Consider the following 21075-nt stretch of genomic DNA (forward strand, 5'->3'; position numbering starts at 1 on the left):
CTGCAACTATGAAAGCTGTGTCAAGCCAGCCTACAAGAACATAGCCAAGTCAGCCTGTCACCACAAGAAGCAAGAAGAGCCTCAGTCAGCCCCCACCAGTGCAAGCATCTACCCCTCCCAAGGTCAAAATACAGACCAGGTCCAAGCTTCATGTAATGAGAAGCAAGAAGGTCAAGGACCTCAATGCACTGTGAACTTAGTTGCTTCATGTAACCCAATCCAGCCAATTTTTTGAAAAACTTATGTGTATAGTTTATTCTGTATTTGCTAGTACAACAATGACTCTGCACCATGGTGCCTCTACTTTTGAATCAGCCAATGTAAAACATTTGAATACATTGTGTTGCAAGTGATAATATCAAATTTCATAACTTTGTAGCAAAAGTTTTAATTTTTCATTGATTTTTTTCAAAAGTAGTACAAATAATTCATCCCAACTTCCACTCCCAAGAATTTAACAAAAGACAACATAACTTGGGGTTTTCCACAAAAACAAAAAAAAAAAATAATAAAAACCTAAATAAAAAAAAAAGACAACCTAAGTTGGGGATTTTTTTGGTTTCTAAGCAATCCAAAATGGACCTAAGATCTAAAATACATTGCCAACAACAAACCAAAACAACAAAAAACAACAACTTGTGTAGTCATCAACTTCTTTGTGCTTGCATTGCTGCCCTACACCTCCTTGCTCATCTTCTTCCTGTCTGAACTAAGAGCTTTGCATTTCATCTTCAAGCTATCAATCTCATTCAGCAAGCATCTCCTCTGTCCACTAACATCATCAACTTCCCTCTTCAAGTCAGTCAGCTCTCCCTTCATTAGCTTCTTGTCCAGCACCAAGTTGTTAATCACCTCTGTTTGCCAAGGTGTTCCATCTGGTTGATCAATCCACTCAAAGGCTTTACATCCCCTTGTTTTAGTCACAGGATCATAGAATTTGCAGGACCTAAACTTCCTTCCAGGGTTGTCCCTAGTCCAAGCAGTCAGCCTAGCCATTGGAACTCCACATTGGCATTTTTTCTCTTTTGAGGGTGAATAGCTAAGTGAAGACATTACTTCCTGACATTTGTGGATAAAACGAAGGAAATTAATTGTATTTCAACAACAATCACCATTATCTAACCCTAATTGCAGTACCCAATTAAGAAATCAAAAAACCCCAAATTAATTTCATGTTGCATGAACCCTAATTTTTTAAATCAAATTGGGGTTGAATTGATATAGCAAAGCGTTTTATTTCAATTACTCTAACCAAATGCATCAAAATCGCACAAAGATTATCAAAATCGCACAAAGATTTGCAAAAAATTTCAACATAATTAACGACAATTCCTTACCTAGTTGATGTTTGATCTCCAAGGGTTCAACTGATTGCTTGACAATTTGATGGTTTGGGATTGTTAAGATTGCCCAGAAATACTGATTTGTGAAGAAAATCGCAAAAGAAACACCCCAAATTTGAAGAAATTAGTGTAGAAATGAAGACCTAGGTTTAAATAGACGCCAAATCGAGACAAATTAGGGGTAAATTCAAAAAGTAGCCATTATGGTGGGTCCCCTAAGCGTTTTCCGTCATCTGAGCTCAGACAAGGTGGGAAAAGTGATGTTTTATTTTTATATGTGGTGGTAAAGTAAATCTTTTTTTTATGGAGGTGGTAAATTCAACAAAGTCGATATTGTAAGGTGGTAAAAATCAAAATTTCCTTATTATTATTATTATTATTATTATTATTATTATTATGACAATTAGTTATCAAAGGGATAATAAAATATACGTTGTTAATTTTCTATAAATATCGATTTTATATGAATATCTTGTAGTAGAATTATGAATTCTACTTCGTAATAAATAACTATATAAACCATTTTTAGAAAAAACAATAAATATGATGTATTCTTGTAGTGGAATGTACTTTTTTTTTTAGCTATAAATATTTGTATTGAAGATATGTCAAAATATGTTACTTAAGTAATTCTATTGTATAAGATTACGAAAGTATTTTTGTATAAGATTTGTTTCTTTAATAATAACATTTTATTCAGCAAAAAATAAATAAATAAAAATAAATAAATAAAAAAAATACTAAGGACACACCAGGAGATGACACGTGTCATTGCTGGTATGTCTTTTAATATACATTTATTGATTGATGACATTTTGAAGAACCAAGTGACACAATGAAATCTGAACATTTTATCAGTTTGTGAATTGAAAATTGAAGCGTTTGGATTATATAGAGATTTTTTTTTCGAGATGAGGATTGAAAATAATAGGAAATTTTTTTTTTTTTTGACAGGGAAAATAATAGGAAATTGCCTAAACATAACACGTAGCACTTTATTTTATTTTTTTTTGGAAAAATTAGAAAAAATAATCCCAACTTTCATGGATTTTGCTACAATAATCCCAACTTTGAATTATTCTAGAATAATCCGAACTTTGGGAATTATTCTTTTTCTTCAATCCCAAATACTGGTTACCTGTTGAATGGGGTTTTTTTTTTAAAAGTGACATGTGTCACAAATTGAGTGGTAAAAAAAAATTTTATAAAAAAAAAAAAGCAAAAGTAAAAAAAAAATTAACCCAGTCAACCCTCCCAATTCCGGCCACCAGCAAAATCCAAACAACCACCCCCTTTGCCGCTGATTCCCCCTCCCCGTCGTTGCTGATTCCCCCTCCCCTGTCGCCACCGATTTCCCCTCCCCTTTGCGCCGCCGATTCCCCCTCCCCTTTCGCCGCTGATTCCCCCTCCCTTTCTTTTTCGTTTTCTCGTTTTCCGGCGACACTCAAAAACACTTGAAACCTCTACCTCCACTCGAAACATCTTTAAAACCACCTTCTCCACTCTCGAGAACCACCAAAAACGCCTCCACCACCATTGAAAACCCAAGCCGCAAGGATTTCAAGGTGGTTGGAGGAACGATCTGGGGTTTTTGAAAGTGGGGAGGGGTTTAACTGGTGGTTTAAAGGGGGAATGGGGGTGGAGGTGGGTCGCAACGACAGCACCAGGGGTTTGGGGGGATAGTGGCGCATTGTTGGGACAAGGGAAGGGCTGGGTACGCGCGGCCGACGGTGGCAGGTGGTGGTGGTGGTGGGGGTTACGGTGTTCAGGTAGGGGATATAAGGGTTTTCTGTTTGTTTTTTTTAATTTTTCTTTTTTTGGACCAATTGAAGCTCGACATGTGGCACATAACCTGCTATAACAAGTCATTGACTTTCGTTGACCGGTTTGGGATTGAAGAAAAAGAACACCCCCTAAAGTTCGGATTATTCCAGAATAAATGAAAGTTGGGATTATTCTACCAAAATTGATGAAAGTTGGGATTATTTTTTCTAATTTTCCCTTTTTTTTTTATGTGGCACTTTAGATTTCCTGTTATTAAATACATACTCTGTATTAGTATAGGTATGGATATCTATCTATATCTATACTAATATTTGAGTATACTAATATTAATGGAACTTTTTGTCCTCTTATGACACTTTTCATATTCTTATTTATCCGTAATTTTTAAAACCTTTTACATTAAAATATTTCTTATAATATGAACAGTTGTGATAATTTATGATTTATTTTTAATTATTTATGGTTTTATAATTTAATTTGTAAATAAATTAATAAATTTTTTAATTTAATATTTCTCATGAAGGGTTGCGTTTAGCACTGTCAAAACGGTTTGACAGTTTGGGTTCGGTTCGGTTTGAAATTGGTTCGGTATTAAATCGGGTCGGTTTGAAATCGGTTCAAATGTTTCGCGGGTCGGTTTAAATACTTATCGGTTCGATTCGGTTTCGGTTTATTCTTGAACGGTTTTAATTCGGTTCGGGTTGTAAACAGTTTAGGTAGTAAACGGTTCGGTGCAGACGGGTTGCGGTTTGTTAACGATTCGGTGTAAACGGTTTTTATCCCGGTTCAAACAGTTTCGGGTTGGGAACGGTTTCGGGTTAGAAACAGTTCGATTCTTTTTCGGTTCAATTTATAACTAGTTCGGTTCTTTTTCGGTTCAGTTTATAATTGCTTCGGTTCTTTTTCAGTTTAGTTTATAACTAGTAGGTTCTTTTTCGGTTCACTTTATAACTAGTTCGGTTCTTTAATGCTCGATCGGTAGTAAACATGTGTGCATAAATGCATAATTAAATTTCATTTAAAATACCTTTTTACGTAATTTTAATATTCTCTTTATAGTAAGCACTTTGTAGCCTATTCGTTTATAAGCGATCCGGTTTGCAAGCAGTTTTGGTTTATAAACGGTTCAGTTTATATACAGTTCGGTGCAAACGGGTTGCGGGTTGTTAACGGTTCGGTGTAAACGGTTTTTATCCCGATTCAAACGGTTTCGGGTTGGTAGCGGTATCGGGTTAGAAACAGTTCGGTTCTTTTTCGGTTCGGTTTGATTTCAGTTCGGTTTAGAACTGGTTCGGTTCATTAACGGGTTCGGTTCTTATACGGTGTAACGTTATTAGGATCGGTTCGGTTTCGGGTTCATTCACATACGGTTCGGGTTGGTTTTCAGTTTAAAGAAAACGGTTTTTAATCGGTTTGGTTCTCATTTGGGTCGGTTTGTTTCGGGCAGTTTAACAGTTTCGGTTTGAAATTTGATTGCACTAGTTGCGTTACTTCACTGTTTTTTTTAATCAAACTCCCATTTTCATGACTATTCAAATTCTAATGCATTTTACGTTATTCATATCTCATTACATCAATTTTCTTTGAAACAACAAAGATATAATTTATTAGTGTAACTTGTTAATAGTTTGAAAGAATATCTTAAATTATGATAAGCATTTTAGCAAAAATTATAAAAATTACTATAAGTATTACTCATATGATATGATAAAAAGTTCAACTTGTGCTTTGAACGGGATAAATACTACGGAGTAGTTTACTTTAATTTCATACAACCTCCATCCAAATTTACAATTGTTGGTATTTATTATCAAAAAATCTTCAATAAAATAGAAAAAATTTGATGATGATGTGATGAAAAATATTCATGTTTTATTTTATTTTATTTTTTTTTTTTTATTTGTCACTGCTATACTTTGTGAAACCAACGCATCCAATAATATTTAAACACATGAGAATATGAGATCAACCTTTGTTGTACTATTATTGATTATTGTCCTTTTAAGGGTCTATTCTCTTCAGCTTAATTTTAGTTCAGTTCAATTCACTTCAGTTCGGTTCCGCTCTTAATTTCATTCTTTTATAGACAATTCATTTTAACTCTATTGAGTTCATTTTAGTTCAGTTCTGTAAATTAGAACAGACCCCTAAGTTCTAACTATTTCTAAGTCAACTATATGATTATAACACTTGGTGGCAATTTCGTCGTACAAATTCACACAAAAAGTCATTTACTTGTATTAAAGATCCACCATTTTCATTTTTTTTTATTTGTCAAACCCCCCCTAATAACCATGAAACTAAGTTACATTGCCATTTTCTCTCTCCTCATCCTCTTCATCGCCGCCGTCTACGCCACCGGTGATCCGGTTTCCGGCGGATTTAACAATGTGGGTTCGTCGCATATTCAATTACCATCCCTTAAATCAGTGTTTACAGCAGAAACATGTGAGTGTGAGCAAAGTTATGGGTTTTTGCCATGTACTACAACTGCGTTGGGAAATTGTTTCTTGATTTTGGTTTATGGGTTTTTGATGTATACTGCTGCTACTTATTTGTCAAATGGAAGTGAACTTTTGTTGGAGATTTTGGGTCCTGGCATTGTTGGTGGTCTCTTTCTTCCTATTCTTGGTGCTGTCCCAGATGCCATTCTCATCCTTGGTAATTTTGAATTTCATACTTTGTATTTGTTTTTTTTTTAATTGTTATATTGTTGTGGATGCAAATCTCGAATTTCGTAAACGAGACATGGGATCGAAATGGATGTTTCTACAGTGGTCCCTTTTATTTGGACTACCACTATACTTAATTATCATTGAATGATTTTTTAATTTTTTTTAAAGCTTGGTCAAACCTTAATTTTAGTATTTTTCCTTTTTTAATTCTTTTTATATTTTCCAAAATTTAATTATAGTATTTTCAAAAAAACGTTTTATAATTTTCGAAATTTATTTATTAAAATCAGATTTTAATTAAATCAAAAAATAAGATTAAATTAAAAAAACAAAATCAAAAAACTTTTCATCAAGTTTTTTCGAAGTCCATCATTGTTCATTGACAATCTTCAACGTCCTTCATATTTGTTCAACAATAGATGAATTTCTCTATAAATTAAGATCTACAGTCGTGCATCGATGAAGAAACCGATAGAGAAGATCTATATTCGTGCGTGGATGGAGAAATCGAAATAAGATCTACAATCTCGATTCATATCGAGATTAATTGTAGAAAATTATGTTACACTTGTACAATTAATATCAATCAGCGGACGCAAAAACATCGAATTTATGTATTCGATGATCTAGGTTATTCAAGAAAACCATTTAAGAAACCGTATCGTTTTTCTTCAAAACGCCATTTGATCCAAAAAATTTGGAGACCGAATTACAAATAGTGTTTGTGTGTAAGGAATTTACCAACATACGTATAAGACGTTACCTATTATATACATCTTAAAAATTAAATGGTTATGCCCCTACTTATGTTGGACATTAGATTCAATCTAATTTAATTATAAAAATATAAAAAAAAAATGGAATCAATATCTTGCAAGATATCTTTTAACATTAGATTTGATAAGAAACTGTATCATTGTTTCTTCGAAATCCTGTTTGACCCAAAAAAATAGAGATCGAAATACAGATCTTGTTTGTGTTTAAGGAATTTACCTAAATACGGATAAGACATTACCTACTAGAAACATCTTAATTATTAAATGCTTATGACCATACGTTATGTACCATTGCAAAATATTTTATGCTAAACATATACAAAGATTTAAATGAATCTAATTTAACTATATATAAATATATATATATATATATATATATATATATATATATATATATATATATATATATATATATATATATATATGTATATGTATATATATATATATATGTGTGTATATATATATATATATATAACTTTAGAAATTAAATATTATTTAAGAAACATTTTAAATCATCAATTATAATAAGGATAGTTTTCTAATTTCTTATCTTATTATTATTGTATAAAAGATTTTTAAATCAGTGTATTTTAAAATTTGAAAAGATTATATTCAACTGTTAAAAAATATTTATGCGTATATTCAAAGTATTTTACGCTGCACATCTTTGTCTTTCTATTTTAGTAAATTCCTTGTACATAAATAAGGTTTAAATTTCAATCTAAAGTATTGCTCTTACGTAACTAATTTGTATTGCTTAGATTTGATATGAATACACTTATTGTTAGAATATGTTATATTTTGCCTTAAATAATATATTTTAAATATATATATATATATTCTATTTTATATTGTATCTTTGTATTTATAGCTAGTCCTTTTTGTAAGCTTTTAGTTTCAATATTTGTGTAACTGATCTCCTAATTCCTAGTAGTCAGTACTCAGTAGTTACACTCACGGATATGATTAGCAAAATATTTGGCTAACTTATAGCTTGTATTTTGTTATGATAATAGACAGAGGCAAAGTTTCATGAAAAGACTCGAAAAGTAAATCCCTTCACTTTTACTCATACGTTATGATCATAAGATTATTAATTAGAATAAATTTTGAATATATTTTATTAGAGTGTATATATCATATTTGTTATGCTATAAATATATAGCTTAAGACTCGTGCCATGCACGGTAAGTTAAATAAGGTTTAAATTTCAATCTACGTGTTTTGGGATCAAACAAGGGAGTACAATAAAAAAATAAAAAAAATAAAAAATTATTGGTTTCCCTAAAAGTATTTAATCTAATATTGAAGTTTATGCATACATAAAGTAAACCACAATAGTAAATATATATTAGTTACCATTTATACCAAACCTGGTTAACATTGAAGTCCACATTTATATTTACTACTCCGTACCAATAAAGAACATAACAAAATGTTAGTGAATTATAAATCAGTAATTGGTAATGTCCAAAAGAATCTAATGCCATATGTTGTTAATAATTACAATTTTAAAAACAAGTAATGTCCTATCTTTTTTTGGGTTAAACATTTACACAAACGAGATTTTAAATTCGTTTTCCGTGTTTTTTGGATCAAACAAGGTTTCGACTACAGAATGATGCGGTTTCTTTTTCAGATGTTCATGAAAAACCCCGATTACCGTAAAACTTAAAAATTATGATTTCGATTACATAAAATCATCGTTTTGGCAAACTTTGACTGATATTGTACAATCCAAACCTACTCCCTCCGTGTGTTTTTTAAGTGATACATATTGACCGGCACATAGTTTTAGGCAATTTAATTGACTTAAATAAAATAAGAGGTAAGTGGGGTAGTAGAGTATTAAAAAATTGTTAAAGAAAGATAGTGGGGTTAATAGTTTATTGAAAAGTAATATATGTGAGAGGAAAGATATAATAAAAAAGTAGTAGTGGGTTTGGGTGGGGACCATGAGAGGAGAGATATATAATATTTTAATGTATTGTTTTGCCAAAAAAGGAAATGTATCACCTTAAAAAATACGGCCGAAAATGGAATATGTATCACTTAAAAAAACGCAAAGGAAGTATTATTTTGGGATTTCAATTGCTGCCCAAAATCGCAACGATCCCAATTTTTTTGTAAATTAAAATTTCGCATTTGCTTTTTAGATCAAGCCATATTGTAAATCTCATTCGATGCGCGAGTGAATGGTAATGGACATAGATCATGTGCTCATGTTTAATCACTCCTTGGATGAAAAAAGTTGAAAAACATTGATGAACTATGAAGAACATGATGAACACTTTTTTGATTTTGATTTTTTTTAATTTAATCACTTTTTTTTATTTAATCTTATTTTTTGATTTAATTAAAATCTGATTTTAATAAATTACTTTCGAAAATATAATAAAAAGATTTTTGTAAATCTAGTAATTATATTTTGTAAAATAAAAAATGAATTAAAAAAGGAAAATACCAAATTTAAGGTTTGACCATGGTAAAAAAATAAATAAAAAATCAACCAATGATAATTAAAAATAGTGGTGGTCCAAATAAAAGGGACCATAGTAGAATTTTCCGATCGAAATATTAATACGTACTCCACAAAGTATATTTTAGTTAACAAAATAATTTATCATAGTTGACAGAAAGACTTGCGTAGACCTTTACTGTGGATCCGAGATTTATACACACGTAACTGACATTATATTGAATATAGTGACCCTTATTTTAAACATAGTAACCTTTATTAAAACTTGTATAACATTCAATATTATTGTGAACTTGAATACGACGCTATGAACCTAATTTTAACATAGTGACCTTTATTATTCATATTGACCAGTATATAAAATATTTCATTAAAAAAAATTAACCTCTTGTAGTCTATATATTACCAAAATGACTTTTATTTCAACATAGTGACATTTTTATTATACTGATTTTTTTTTTAATTCATAAAACAACCATAGTTTCTCTAATATTAGTGGTCCACAATAAATTAGTGTTAACCTGGTTCATTTAAGAATTGTGTATAAGGATTTTATAATAAGAAAGCTAAGATTTTTTTTTTTTTTTGAAGACAGAAAACTAAGATATCATATGATAATATCAAGCTTTCCTTGCAAATTAAAATGTGGGCCTTATAAGTTACAATTTTGTTTATAGATATAAAAGTACAATATAAAAAAATTAAAAATAAAAAACTAAGGATCCACCGGGAAATACATTACTGGTGTGTCTTTTAGTATATAGTTATTTATTGATTATTGATGATTGATGGTGGAAATAAAACACTTCATTTTCTTACTTGAATTTGCAAGTTGTAGAATGTGTAAAGACTTAAACATAAATATTAAGGGAGATGACATGTGGCATCTGTCATGTGGGGTAATGAGTGAGTTGTAATGCCAAGTGTCATGTGTAAAATTTGTGGTATGTGTTTTTAAAATACTAAGGGCCTATTCTCTTCAGCTTAATTTCAGTTCATTTTATTTCAGTTCAGTTCATTTCAGTTTCTAATTTCCTTTCGGCTCTATTTTAGCTCATCTCAATTCAGTAAATCTGAACAAGCCCTAAGTATAGATAGATATGTTATTATCATTTTACTTTAAGAATTTGATGTTTGGATTGCTTAGATTGTGAATTATGGACTAGTACGATTTGATGTGTTGTGTTGTAATTTATATGGTTTTAAGCTTGTGTAATTACATCCTTCAAGCAAAAAAAATAAACAAAAGAGCTTATATAATTACACCGTAAAATATGTGTGTGTGTGTGTGTGAGATTATACAGAGGTCGTTTGAAAAGTGATTACCACATTATTTTAATAATATAAAATTATAACCGGTTCATTTTTTCACGTTATAAAATGACCACAATTACTAATATTATATCTACAATGTAAGTATTAATTTTGAAAAATTTTATCCGACATAAAATAATTATATTTTGAGAAACTATAAAATAAAAATAAAAATTACATAAATGAAACTAAATTTTTGATAAATAAAAAAAAAGTTGATAATGCTACTTAATACCATTAATAAAGTAATATAATTAATTACTTGGAAAAAATATGTTAATTATGAACTATATAATCCTTAAAACATTATGGTGGTCATATTTCAAAAGACTAATGTAAAATTTTCAATATATAGAAAACTTTTGTATACACCTGGTTTTCAGTAATTTATTGTATATCGGGTGCACTTTTGTCAAAATTATCAATGAAGCATAAATAACTCTTATATATATTGAGTAACTTTTGTGCGTTTTAGTATGATTTTTGTGTATTTTATTGTCACTTTATAACGGATATTTAGTAAATAATATCCGTTTTATTTAAAAGTTTGTGATATGAATTTTTAGATCAATCTAGTGGACTATGGTACATTGAGATGTAACTTTACATTACCTGTGCTCGGCACATGGGAAGGAGAATGTGAGGACGTAAAATCACATATAGATGTAACGTGGACACCCTACGAACTTTAGGTGGATCATTAGCAAAAAAAAAGGTCTATGTCAAATAGAATATCCAAAATTTATAGATTTGTCTAATGTCCCACAGCTTAATTTACATCATTTGGGTGAATATACTGGTCATAAACTATCCAAGAAAGAATTATATTTCAAAATGTTTTTATAGTTATAATGAATGTTTGACTTATTTATTTTTTTAATTTTTAGTTTACCTTGGATCATGCTTTAGTGACTTAATTGTGATTTGTTTCTTGAATGAACTTTTTATATATGTTGCAGCTTGATTGGATCAATCTTTCCAAGAGTCATTTTATTCATTGTTTTAAAGTCGTAATCCTGCTCAATTTTTGGGTCCTTAGGCATTGTTGATCCTATATTCATTTGTTGTATGTTTTCTTAAGCAAGTTACTTGGTAAAAAAACCAAATATCATTGTCACATATTTTCGAACATGTACTTTTCAATTTTCTATGAAGGCTTACAAAATCTGTTGAATATCGTGATTACTTATTTCTTCCGTTTTTTAATAGTTGCAACACACTTTTTCACGCTATTTAAGAAAAGTGAGGTTCACATGATGTAATACACCTTAAAAAAGAGCGAGAGGTTTGTTGGAGTATAATTTAGTGGGCCATGTGCTTTAAATAAGAAAAATAGTACAATTTTTTCTCAAAAAACTTTCCATTTATAGTGTGTTGCAAGTATTGTAACATTTCCATTTTAGGAAAGTGTTGAAAGTATTAAAAAATAGAGGAAGTATTAATTGTTACACTAGTGTTTGAATATGTTGTTAATACACTTTTCAATTTTCTCATGCAGTATCTGGGCTTTCTGGAACTCCTGCAATTGCTCAAGATCAGGTTTCAGTTGGAATGGGATTGCTAGCTGGTTCGACAGTCATGAATCTTACAGTTATCTGGGGCTCTTGTGTTTTGATCGGCAAATGTGACCTTGAGAATAACCGTGCAATCGATGAACGAGATACAAAAGGATTTAGTTTGCTAGGTGGGTAGCTTTTGGTAGTATATTTTTTGGCATGTTGCTTGTTAATCAAATACCTTTGGTTTTGTTCAGCGAAATGCCTGCTTGAAATTTCAATACCCCGTACAGGTGAACCGACTCCCATCTGCACAGCCACCCATGCTACTTTTAAATCTCTGTGGATTTTTCATTTTTTTGAACAGCAAGTTTGGAGGGGCACTTATTGTTGGGCCCGGGTCACCTACCTTGACGGTCACACGCACACTCCAATCCACGTTAGTATGATATTGTTCGCTCTGGGCCTAGCCCGCACGGATTTGTTTTTAGGCACCTTCCTAAAAGGCCTCATACTATTTGGAGTGTGCTTTACTTATAAGGAACTTCCCACTTCCTTAATCTTTCCATGTGAGACTTGGGATGAACACCCCAACACTTATGACTTGCTTTTTCTTCAGGTTCTGGTGTTTCAACTGATATTTGGACAAGTTACGCTGCAAAGATCATGGCTATTTCTGTGTTGCCCTTTCTTGTCGTCCAATTGCCACAAGCTCTCAATTCAAGTTCAGGAAGACACTTGGCTGTGCTGATTGGCCTCATATTATCTCTTGTTATGGTGCTTAGCTACTGTGTTTATCAGGTAATTATGTTATGGGTAGGATATGTGGCACTAAAAATATTTACTAAATATGTATGAAAGTGGTTCAGGTGAAAATATGAGCGACTGTTTCACTGATAAGTGGATAGGATATGTTGCACTAAAAATATTTACTCCCTCCGTGTTTTTTTAAGTGGCATATTAGTTTTACAATTTAATTGACTTAAATAAAATAAGAGGTAAGTGGGGTAGTTGAATTATTAAAAAATTATAAAAGAAAGATAGTGAGGTTAATAGTTTATTGAAAGTAATGAATGTGAAAAAAAAGATATAATAAAAAAGTAGTAGTGGGTTTGGGGTGGGGACTATGAGAGGAGAGAAATATAATATTTTAGTTTTTTGCCAAAAAAAAAAGTGTAACACTTCAAAAAACATGGCCGGAAATAAAAAGTGTAACACTTAAAAAAACACGGAGGGAGTATTAAATATGAGCGACTGTTTGTATTAGTGGATAGGATATATTGAACTAAAAATATTTACTAAATATGTATCCAAGTGATTAAGTGAAAATATGAGCGATTGTTTGTGACAATTGGATTGGATATGTGGCACTAAAAATATTTGTTAAATGTGTATAGCAGTGATTTAGGTGAAAACATGAGCGACTGTGATAAATTTATATTTTCTTCAATACGGTTGAGTTTATGTTGGAATTCTAGGTATTCCTTATGTAAAAATTAGATAATATACCAGGGTGCACCATGCTCATGGTACACCAGGATAAATGAAAAAAGGCGGAAAGAACATATAGTGTTTGATAAAGAACATACTTATGTTTGACAAAGAACATACTTTTAATATGTTCTTTGAGTGTGATCGGTGTGTTCTTTAACTAAAATAATGTGTTCTTTAACTAAAATAATATGTTCTTTATATTATAACTTATGTTATTTAACATATGTTGATAAACATATATGTTTTTTTGGGTTTAATAATACAAAGTATGTTCTTTGAATCTGGCGTGTATGTTCTTTAAGATCGTAGTGACGCCCAAATTCTATTTTTATTATCATATTTCATATTTAAATTACTTTTGTTATCGTATGTTATTTGAGTTTGATTAGTGTGTTATTTAGGTATTTTCTATATGTACTTTACAATATAAATTATGTTCTTTTAACTTATGTTATTTTGAAATTTGATAATTCCCCCAACTCTCCACACATTCATATCGTTCGTAAGTGTCGTGCTCTCATTCTCCGTCAAGGTTGGGAGGTCACCCTCGAACATTGTTATCGCGAGGCAAATCGAGCCGCTGATTGGCTAGCCAATTTTGGGGTAGAGGCATCTCAACCAATGACTCTTTTCTCGGCGGTCCCGAAGGATCTTGAGGCGGTTTTATTGGAGGACTTGGGAGATGCTACAAGGCCTAGGATGGTGCCTGCTGGTGTTCGTCAAGGGTAGCCTAGCTGCTGCCTTTGTTTTGTTTTAATTTGCTTTCTGTTTTTCCTTTTATTTCTGTTTTTGTTCTGTTCTTTGTTTTTTGTTATGTTTGGGCTCTGCCCACTTTCTCACAAAAAAAAAAAAAAAAATGTTATTTTGAAATTTGATATTGAAATCTTAAAAAATTTTTAATTGAAAAAATATTAGAGTGTAAATTATTATGGAAAGTTGAATTTTTTTTGGAGAGATAGAAAACTAATTTTTGGGGGAAATGATATCTTTGGTAAGGATTTTTTAAGAGGTGATCAACATTGGCATGACTTGCATCCCGACTAGATCCGGCCCGAAATAGGGCTTGAAAAAAGCCCGAAAACCCGCTACTTTTCTACGGGCTTGGGCACGAGAAATTACGATATGGCCCGGCCCTACTCGATTTTTTATCACCTCTAAATTTTTTCCGTTAATAATGTGTAATTTTTCAGAAAATTTTATTAAGTTTTATCTCGTTCTTTTTATTATATCTTTATGTTCTTTGGTAATGCATATTTTTGTCAAATACAAACATGTTCTTTGTCAAATACATGTATGTTCTTTAAGAAACACGGGATGTTCTTTCCGCCTTTTTTTTTTTTATTAATCCGGGTGTACGATGAGCACTGTACACCCGTGTGTATAAACCACGGGGATTATTATTAATCCTTATGTGCCTTTTTTTTTTTTTTCGGCTTCATAGGTTCTTTGTTGCTGTGTTATCCTTGTTATTTGGGTTGATAGTATATCAGCACCTGCATTATTGTGGTTTTCCTAATCGGTCTTGTGATCAGTGTAATATGGTTGCATTCTACAACTACATTTGAGTAACCATCTACATTCCTTGTAATACTTGAAAGAAAAAAAATTTGAATGCCTGAAATTGAAGAGTAGAGCCCAATGATTAGAGTTGTTTACTTGTATCCATCTCATATATTCATATTTTAATCAATATTCAGATAAGAATCTGAATTTCCTTGTGAGTTGGTCTGAAATTCATTATCTTATTAATGCAGGTTTTCCAACCTTGGATTCAAGTGAGGAGGCTTGACTATGTCAAGCATAAGCGTGTGCTGACAGGATTTCTTAAACATTTGAAAAAGCATTCTTTTGGAAAACTTTGCAATGATGATGGCACTCTTAACAATGATACTGTAGAGAAGTAAGTTCTACTAATACCATCTTTTGATTGGTAATGCACCTGGCATGAAATAGGAAGTCAAAAGATTTCGCTTTTGATTTATTGCCTGATGTTTGACAGGGTTTTTAAGGCAATTGACCGAGATGATAATGGTTTTCTCTCAAAAGGAGAACTTGGTGCATTTGTTGTTGGGATGAATTTTGAAGGGGTGAGTGTGGGCATGGGTGAAGATGATATTGTACGGAAAGTTATGAAAGAATTTGTAGAGCGGCCGGATGATAGGATGGATCTACAAGAGTTCACTATGGGAATCTCCAAGTGGCTTAATATTGTGAGAGGTGACAGGGTTTCCCATCATAATGCTGACACAATCAAGTATTTAAATGACTTTGATGAGGTTGGTTAGTTGCATAGCAAGAGCTTTACTTCATATTTCTAAAATTTATCTGTCCGATGGTTATAACTTTCTAAATCTTCATCTGCAGGAAGCCGAAAGAGAGCATTTTCTGTTGGGTGATTTTGGTGAAGAGGGTGGTGAAGTTGTTGAAAATCCCAAGGCATTTACCATTAAGGCAGTAATATATCTTGTCCTTGGAACTATTATTGTTGGTATCTTTGCAGATCCATTAGTTGATGCTGTGGACAGTTTCTCTGAAGCAACTAGCATTCCTTCTTTCTTTATCTCGTTTATTGCACTTCCTCTAGCAACCGGCTCCGGTGAAGCTGTGTCAGCTATTACTTTTGCTTCCAGGAAGAAGAAGAGATCTGCATCACTGACGTTTTCGGCGGTTGGTTTTTTATTATTATTATATTTTTTATAGTTTACTTATACTTCATACATTATCATTGAGAGGTCTAGCAAGTTTGGAAGCGAATAAACATCTCGAATTTATAAAATTTTGATCTAACAATGCCTTAGTTCCAAAAATGATTTAGGTTGGTTAACATGAATCATCATAAGGAACCGTCTATTTAGGAAAAAGAGCATGGCAAGATATCGATTGAATAAAAGTTCCGGGGAAAAAAAAAAGAAAAAGAAAGGGAAAAGTGTGTAAAGTGAGAAATAAAAAGACTGTAAAGATAAAATTTATGGGAGTGGTAAGGGGATGAAAATGAGGAAAAACCTTTGCAAGAGAAATAGGTAGAGTTTTGCAAAGGACGAGTATTATAAAATTTAGTAGGATTAGACTCTCATCTAAAACACTTTTTATTTTATCCAATCTGTTGGCTGGGGGATATAATAGTGACTTGTAAAGTCAAGTGTTTTAAAAGTATATATACAAGATCCCACAAAAGATGGTTATAGAGAACTACAATAGTGTGTGGATATTTTAGAGGGTACAATTAGTGCTAAGTTGTCTTCTCATTTACAATTTATCACTCAAGTTAGTGCCTGTGGTCTCTAGATTAGTTTCTTGGTTGTTGTATTGATATTTGATAGAGTATAAAACATATTCCTGAGGCCCGGGAATATATTTTATACTCTATCATTTTAGAACAAATGGCTTCATTGAGTTACATGCTATGGCTTTCACAACTGCTAGCGGTAGCTGATAAGTAAAAAGTAAATTTATTCCAGTATTCGTGGTCTGTTTTCTATAAGACTCCCGGTAGCTGATATAGTCATGTTCATAATTGACTACCATTTTCTGTTGTATGTATAGTATAATATAATCACTAGGAGTTGCATCAATTAGAAATATGGACTTTTACTTTTACGGTAGTTTTACCAATGAGAAGACATTTATACTCTTTTTTTTCACAGTTATATGGAGCAGTGACAATGAGCAACGTACTCTGCCTCTCAGTGTTTTTGGCTTTAGTTTATGTGAGAGGATTGACTTGGAACTTCTCCTCTGAAGTGCTCGTCATATTCCTTGTTTGCGTCATTATGGGTGGTCTTGGCAGCTTCCGCACTACATTCCCTCTCTGGACATGTTTTGTGGCTTTCCTTCTCTACCCATTATCACTTGTGCTTGTTTACATCCTTAACTACGTCTTTGGTTGGTCATAGATCTGTACATGACAATCGATCAGACGATCACTGTTCCTGAAACTCATCCTCATCTTTGTACTAATTATATATCTATGTATCTTTTCAAAACCTGAAACTCAATCCAGTGTTTCTAGCCTTTCTACATCTATATTAATGAAAATTTTCAGAAATGTCGTCCATATTTCTGTTAATAGAAAGTCGGAAAAATGGCATGATCGAGGGGACTGATCACGAGCTTGCCCTTCATCTCTAAATTACTTCGTATATGCTTGTGATTGTCACTATGATCCTTTGGTAGTTTTAACATTTAAGAAACAGAACAAGTAGGAACATTGTTCCACACCAAAGGGCACTAATCTAGCTAGGTGGTGGGCTACATAGTTGCTAACCCTTTTCAAATGTGACCACACAATTGAAAGGAAAAGCTCGAACTTGCTATTCCATCTTCAAGAATAATTCAAAATCAGTAAAAAAAGATAGAAGAAAAAATTATTAGTATTATTGTTTGCTCGGGTTGGTTTAGGAGCTCCGACACCATGTATATTTGTACTATACTCGGTACCGAGCTGAGGCCATAGCAACTACTTCATTTTGTACATCCATCTCCTCATAAATCTTGGTATTTGCCTCGTTATTCAGTTTACAACTCTGCTGCTAAAATAAGGCCTGTCCTGAACCTTCAGCAATCCGAACATCCACACATCTCCCAAACATCCAAGACGAGTACATTCAGAAAGAGCAAACACAATGCATGATCGGTATGTAAAAATAAATTCATCTTGCTTCTTTAGCTTCTTTTAACAATAATATTAATTCAGACCAAAAATCTCTCAAGTTCATTGTTGTGTATTACATAGATCCTGATGTGGTTCGACCAAGTGAACGCTTCTCCAGTGGTATCTGAGAAGCATTTTCCATAAACTGTCAAACAAAGCAACATAATTAGGGTAATGCCTCTTGATGGTGTAAAATTTAAGACGTGTGAATTCTTAAGGATATAAGTCATCAGCTTTACTGATCAATGAACTTATAAGGTTTGCGAAAACCCCCTTTTATTCTTTACCATAAAACTTGTGAAACATACAATCATACTATAAAGAAGGTGAGTAATAGAATACCTTCATCAAGTTTCTTCTGATCCTATTCTCCGCCTTAAGCTCCTTAACTTGCTCTTCTAGCTTTTTGATACGAGCCTGTTTTGTTAGTATAAGTGAATAATGGGTGTATTAGTGAAAAGTCATGATGATGCTTGTATACATATTTGCATCATTGTATTACCTTCCCTTTACTGTAAGCAGCAGCAGCAGATTCTCTGTTCTTAATCTTTTGGCGCTGTTTTTGAAAGTTAATCTGATCAGCGGTTAGCTCAAAGCCTTTTTTCTTTCTCCCTCGAGGAAAAGTTTGCATTGCCCTCAACTTACTCTCCATATACCTCCAACATCTGCCTCCGCAACAAACCCCTTTCTGCAATTTTTCCCTTGTATTGCTACACTTGCTTGTTCTCTTCATTGTTTCTTGAAGAATCCTCAGATTCCCATCCACTTTCTTGGCAAATTCTTCTCCATAATCAGTGGCAGCTTTGCTTATATAAGCTGCCTTGTCAATTTCCATATGTGGACTAGTCGGGATCTCAAAGTCTATAAATGCTAAGAATGCAGGATCCAATTGTGGGAGATCATCAAACCACATTAGATCGTCTGTGCTCGTGTTTTCAGTATGAGTTAGTAAGAGGTTTGAGCTTGGGGATCCTGTGATCATTTGGTCATTAGTGTCTGTTTGTTTAGGTAGCTCATAACCCAATTCTTTTAATAGGGTTGATGGTGGTGTTGGTGGATATGCAATTTCGTGAGCTTGAGTTGGTGATTTGATGTACGTGTTGAGATTCTTTAAGCTGAAATCTGTGGGCTGATTAGTCTCGGAAGTGTCACTCAGTTCAATATAAACAATGTTCTTCGTGTTTCTGTTCTCTTCATTAGCGATTTTCATGTTATCTAAGGAACCTGAGAGTGGATTACTAGAACCATTGCTTTGATTAGGTGATTCAGAATCCAAGTCTTCTGTCAATGGTGGGAGGTCTGATATTTCATGAGTTTGATTTGGCAACATGACTTTAGTCTCAAGCTGCTTCAATATTGGTGTGTTCGAGCTTGAAAGCTGAAACCTTCTGGTATTCAGCTGATTACGAACAAAATCATTCTCCATTTCTTCTATCGAGGATAAGTTTTTTATCAAATTCAGATTACTTTCCAACAATGGATCATATGGTGGCAAAAACTCTTTTTCAAACTCCTCAAAGTTGCCTAAAAGTTGCTGTTTCCGATGTTCCAGAAAATCCATAGCCCTGTAACTCCCTTGTATCATTTGATACATACAATTGATTAGTATGTACGTTTAATCATCAAATGAACACAAATCAGACGAAAAAGAAAACGATCTGATACATCAACAGATTAAAACAATATGATACATTAGCTTTTCATCTTCTTAGTGTATATACCAATCACACAGTGAATTTCAGATTAATTACAATTGAACATGAAGGCTAAGCAACAGCATAAAAATGTTAAGAGTAAGACCTTGAAATTTCGAGTATTAACTTGAGTTCTTGTTTTAGTTGTAATGCAAGTTCTTTCTAGAATTAGTTGTACTTCAAATCTTTAATATTTCTAAGCACAAGTTTTTTGTCTCATATTATTGTTATGACTTATGAGCAAAGCTATACTTTGTCAGAGTTTTCTGTACTGTCTGTGTACTAGTTTTCCTGTAAATATATCTTGGTTTACTTGCAGTTTTTCTTTTTCTTGTGTAACTTCTTGATATTTCTGTTCAGAAATTCCAAATCATCATTCTTTTCAGTGGTTGTTGTTGTTGTTGTTGTTGTGTTTTTTTCCTTTTTTTTTTTTTTTTTTTTTGAGGTAAAATATATGAGGGTCTTTGTTAAATAACTGCTTGAATAATTTCTACATTGGTTGATTTGCAATTGCCAATATAATAATACAAATTCTTAAATGGACCTGGTTCACACTAATTTATTGTAGACCACTAACATTAGAGAAACTATGGTTGTTTTATTAATAAAAAAAAAAGTCACTATAATAAAATGAAGGTCACTATGTTGAAAATAAAAGTCATTTTGATAATATATAGGCTATAAGAGGTTAATTTTTTTAATGAAATATTTTATAAGGTCAATACTAATATAAAAGGTCACCATGTTAAAATTTGGGTCATAACGTCGTACTTCAAATTCACAATATTGTTAAACGTTATACAACTTTTAATAAAGGTTACTATGTTAAAAATAAGGTTACTACGTTAAAAATAAAGGTCACTATGTTCAATATAATGTCAGTTGCGTGTGTATAAACCTCGAGTCCACAATAATATTATTGTGAACCAGGTCCACGCAAGTATTTCTGATATAATAAAGCTAGTTATATCATAATAAGCTCAACCATCTAGGTAGTTATTGATTGGGTAATGTAATGAGATTTTAGTGTGTCTTGTATTTTTGTTTCTTTCAATCACTCTAGGTTGTAATAATAATCTTGTTTATTACCTCCGTTAACTTTTAGTTACAACTTTGGATATTATTTGTGAGATAAAAAATATTTCAAGATTACAACTAAAAGGTACGAAGTATAATTTAATAATATGTTTGTCAAGAAAATATAAAATTCAAAGACCAACAAGAGTGATAAAAAGCTCTTGTATTTTTGTTGTTACAGTTTGAGAAAATCTAGGTTAATGAATCCATTATATCAATCTGAAGATGATACATCAATTTGATAAAAAAACATAATTACTGTAAACTTGTAAAATTGTAAAGGATAAATGT

General features: G+C 32.1%; 1 protein-coding gene across 1 annotated transcript; it reads left to right on the top strand.

Moving 5' to 3' along the window:
* The first annotated feature begins 5397 nt into the window (after positions 1–5397).
* On the top strand, positions 5398–17352 carry LOC145605364 (sodium/calcium exchanger NCL-like). The gene is made up of 7 exons (XM_081661406.1): positions 5398–5789; positions 11871–12056; positions 12488–12669; positions 15117–15262; positions 15362–15638; positions 15727–16029; positions 17007–17352. The coding sequence occupies exons 1-7, from the start codon at positions 5423–5425 to the stop codon at positions 17253–17255; spliced, it is 1710 nt and encodes a 569-aa protein (XP_081517532.1). The 5' UTR covers positions 5398–5422; the 3' UTR covers positions 17256–17352.
* The last annotated feature ends 3723 nt before the right edge of the window (positions 17353–21075 follow it).

Source organism: Chenopodium album, chromosome 22 (genome assembly GCF_948465745.1).
Source record: "Chenopodium album chromosome 22, dcCheAlbu1.1, whole genome shotgun sequence".
NCBI classification, from domain to species: Eukaryota; Viridiplantae; Streptophyta; class Magnoliopsida; order Caryophyllales; family Amaranthaceae; genus Chenopodium; species Chenopodium album.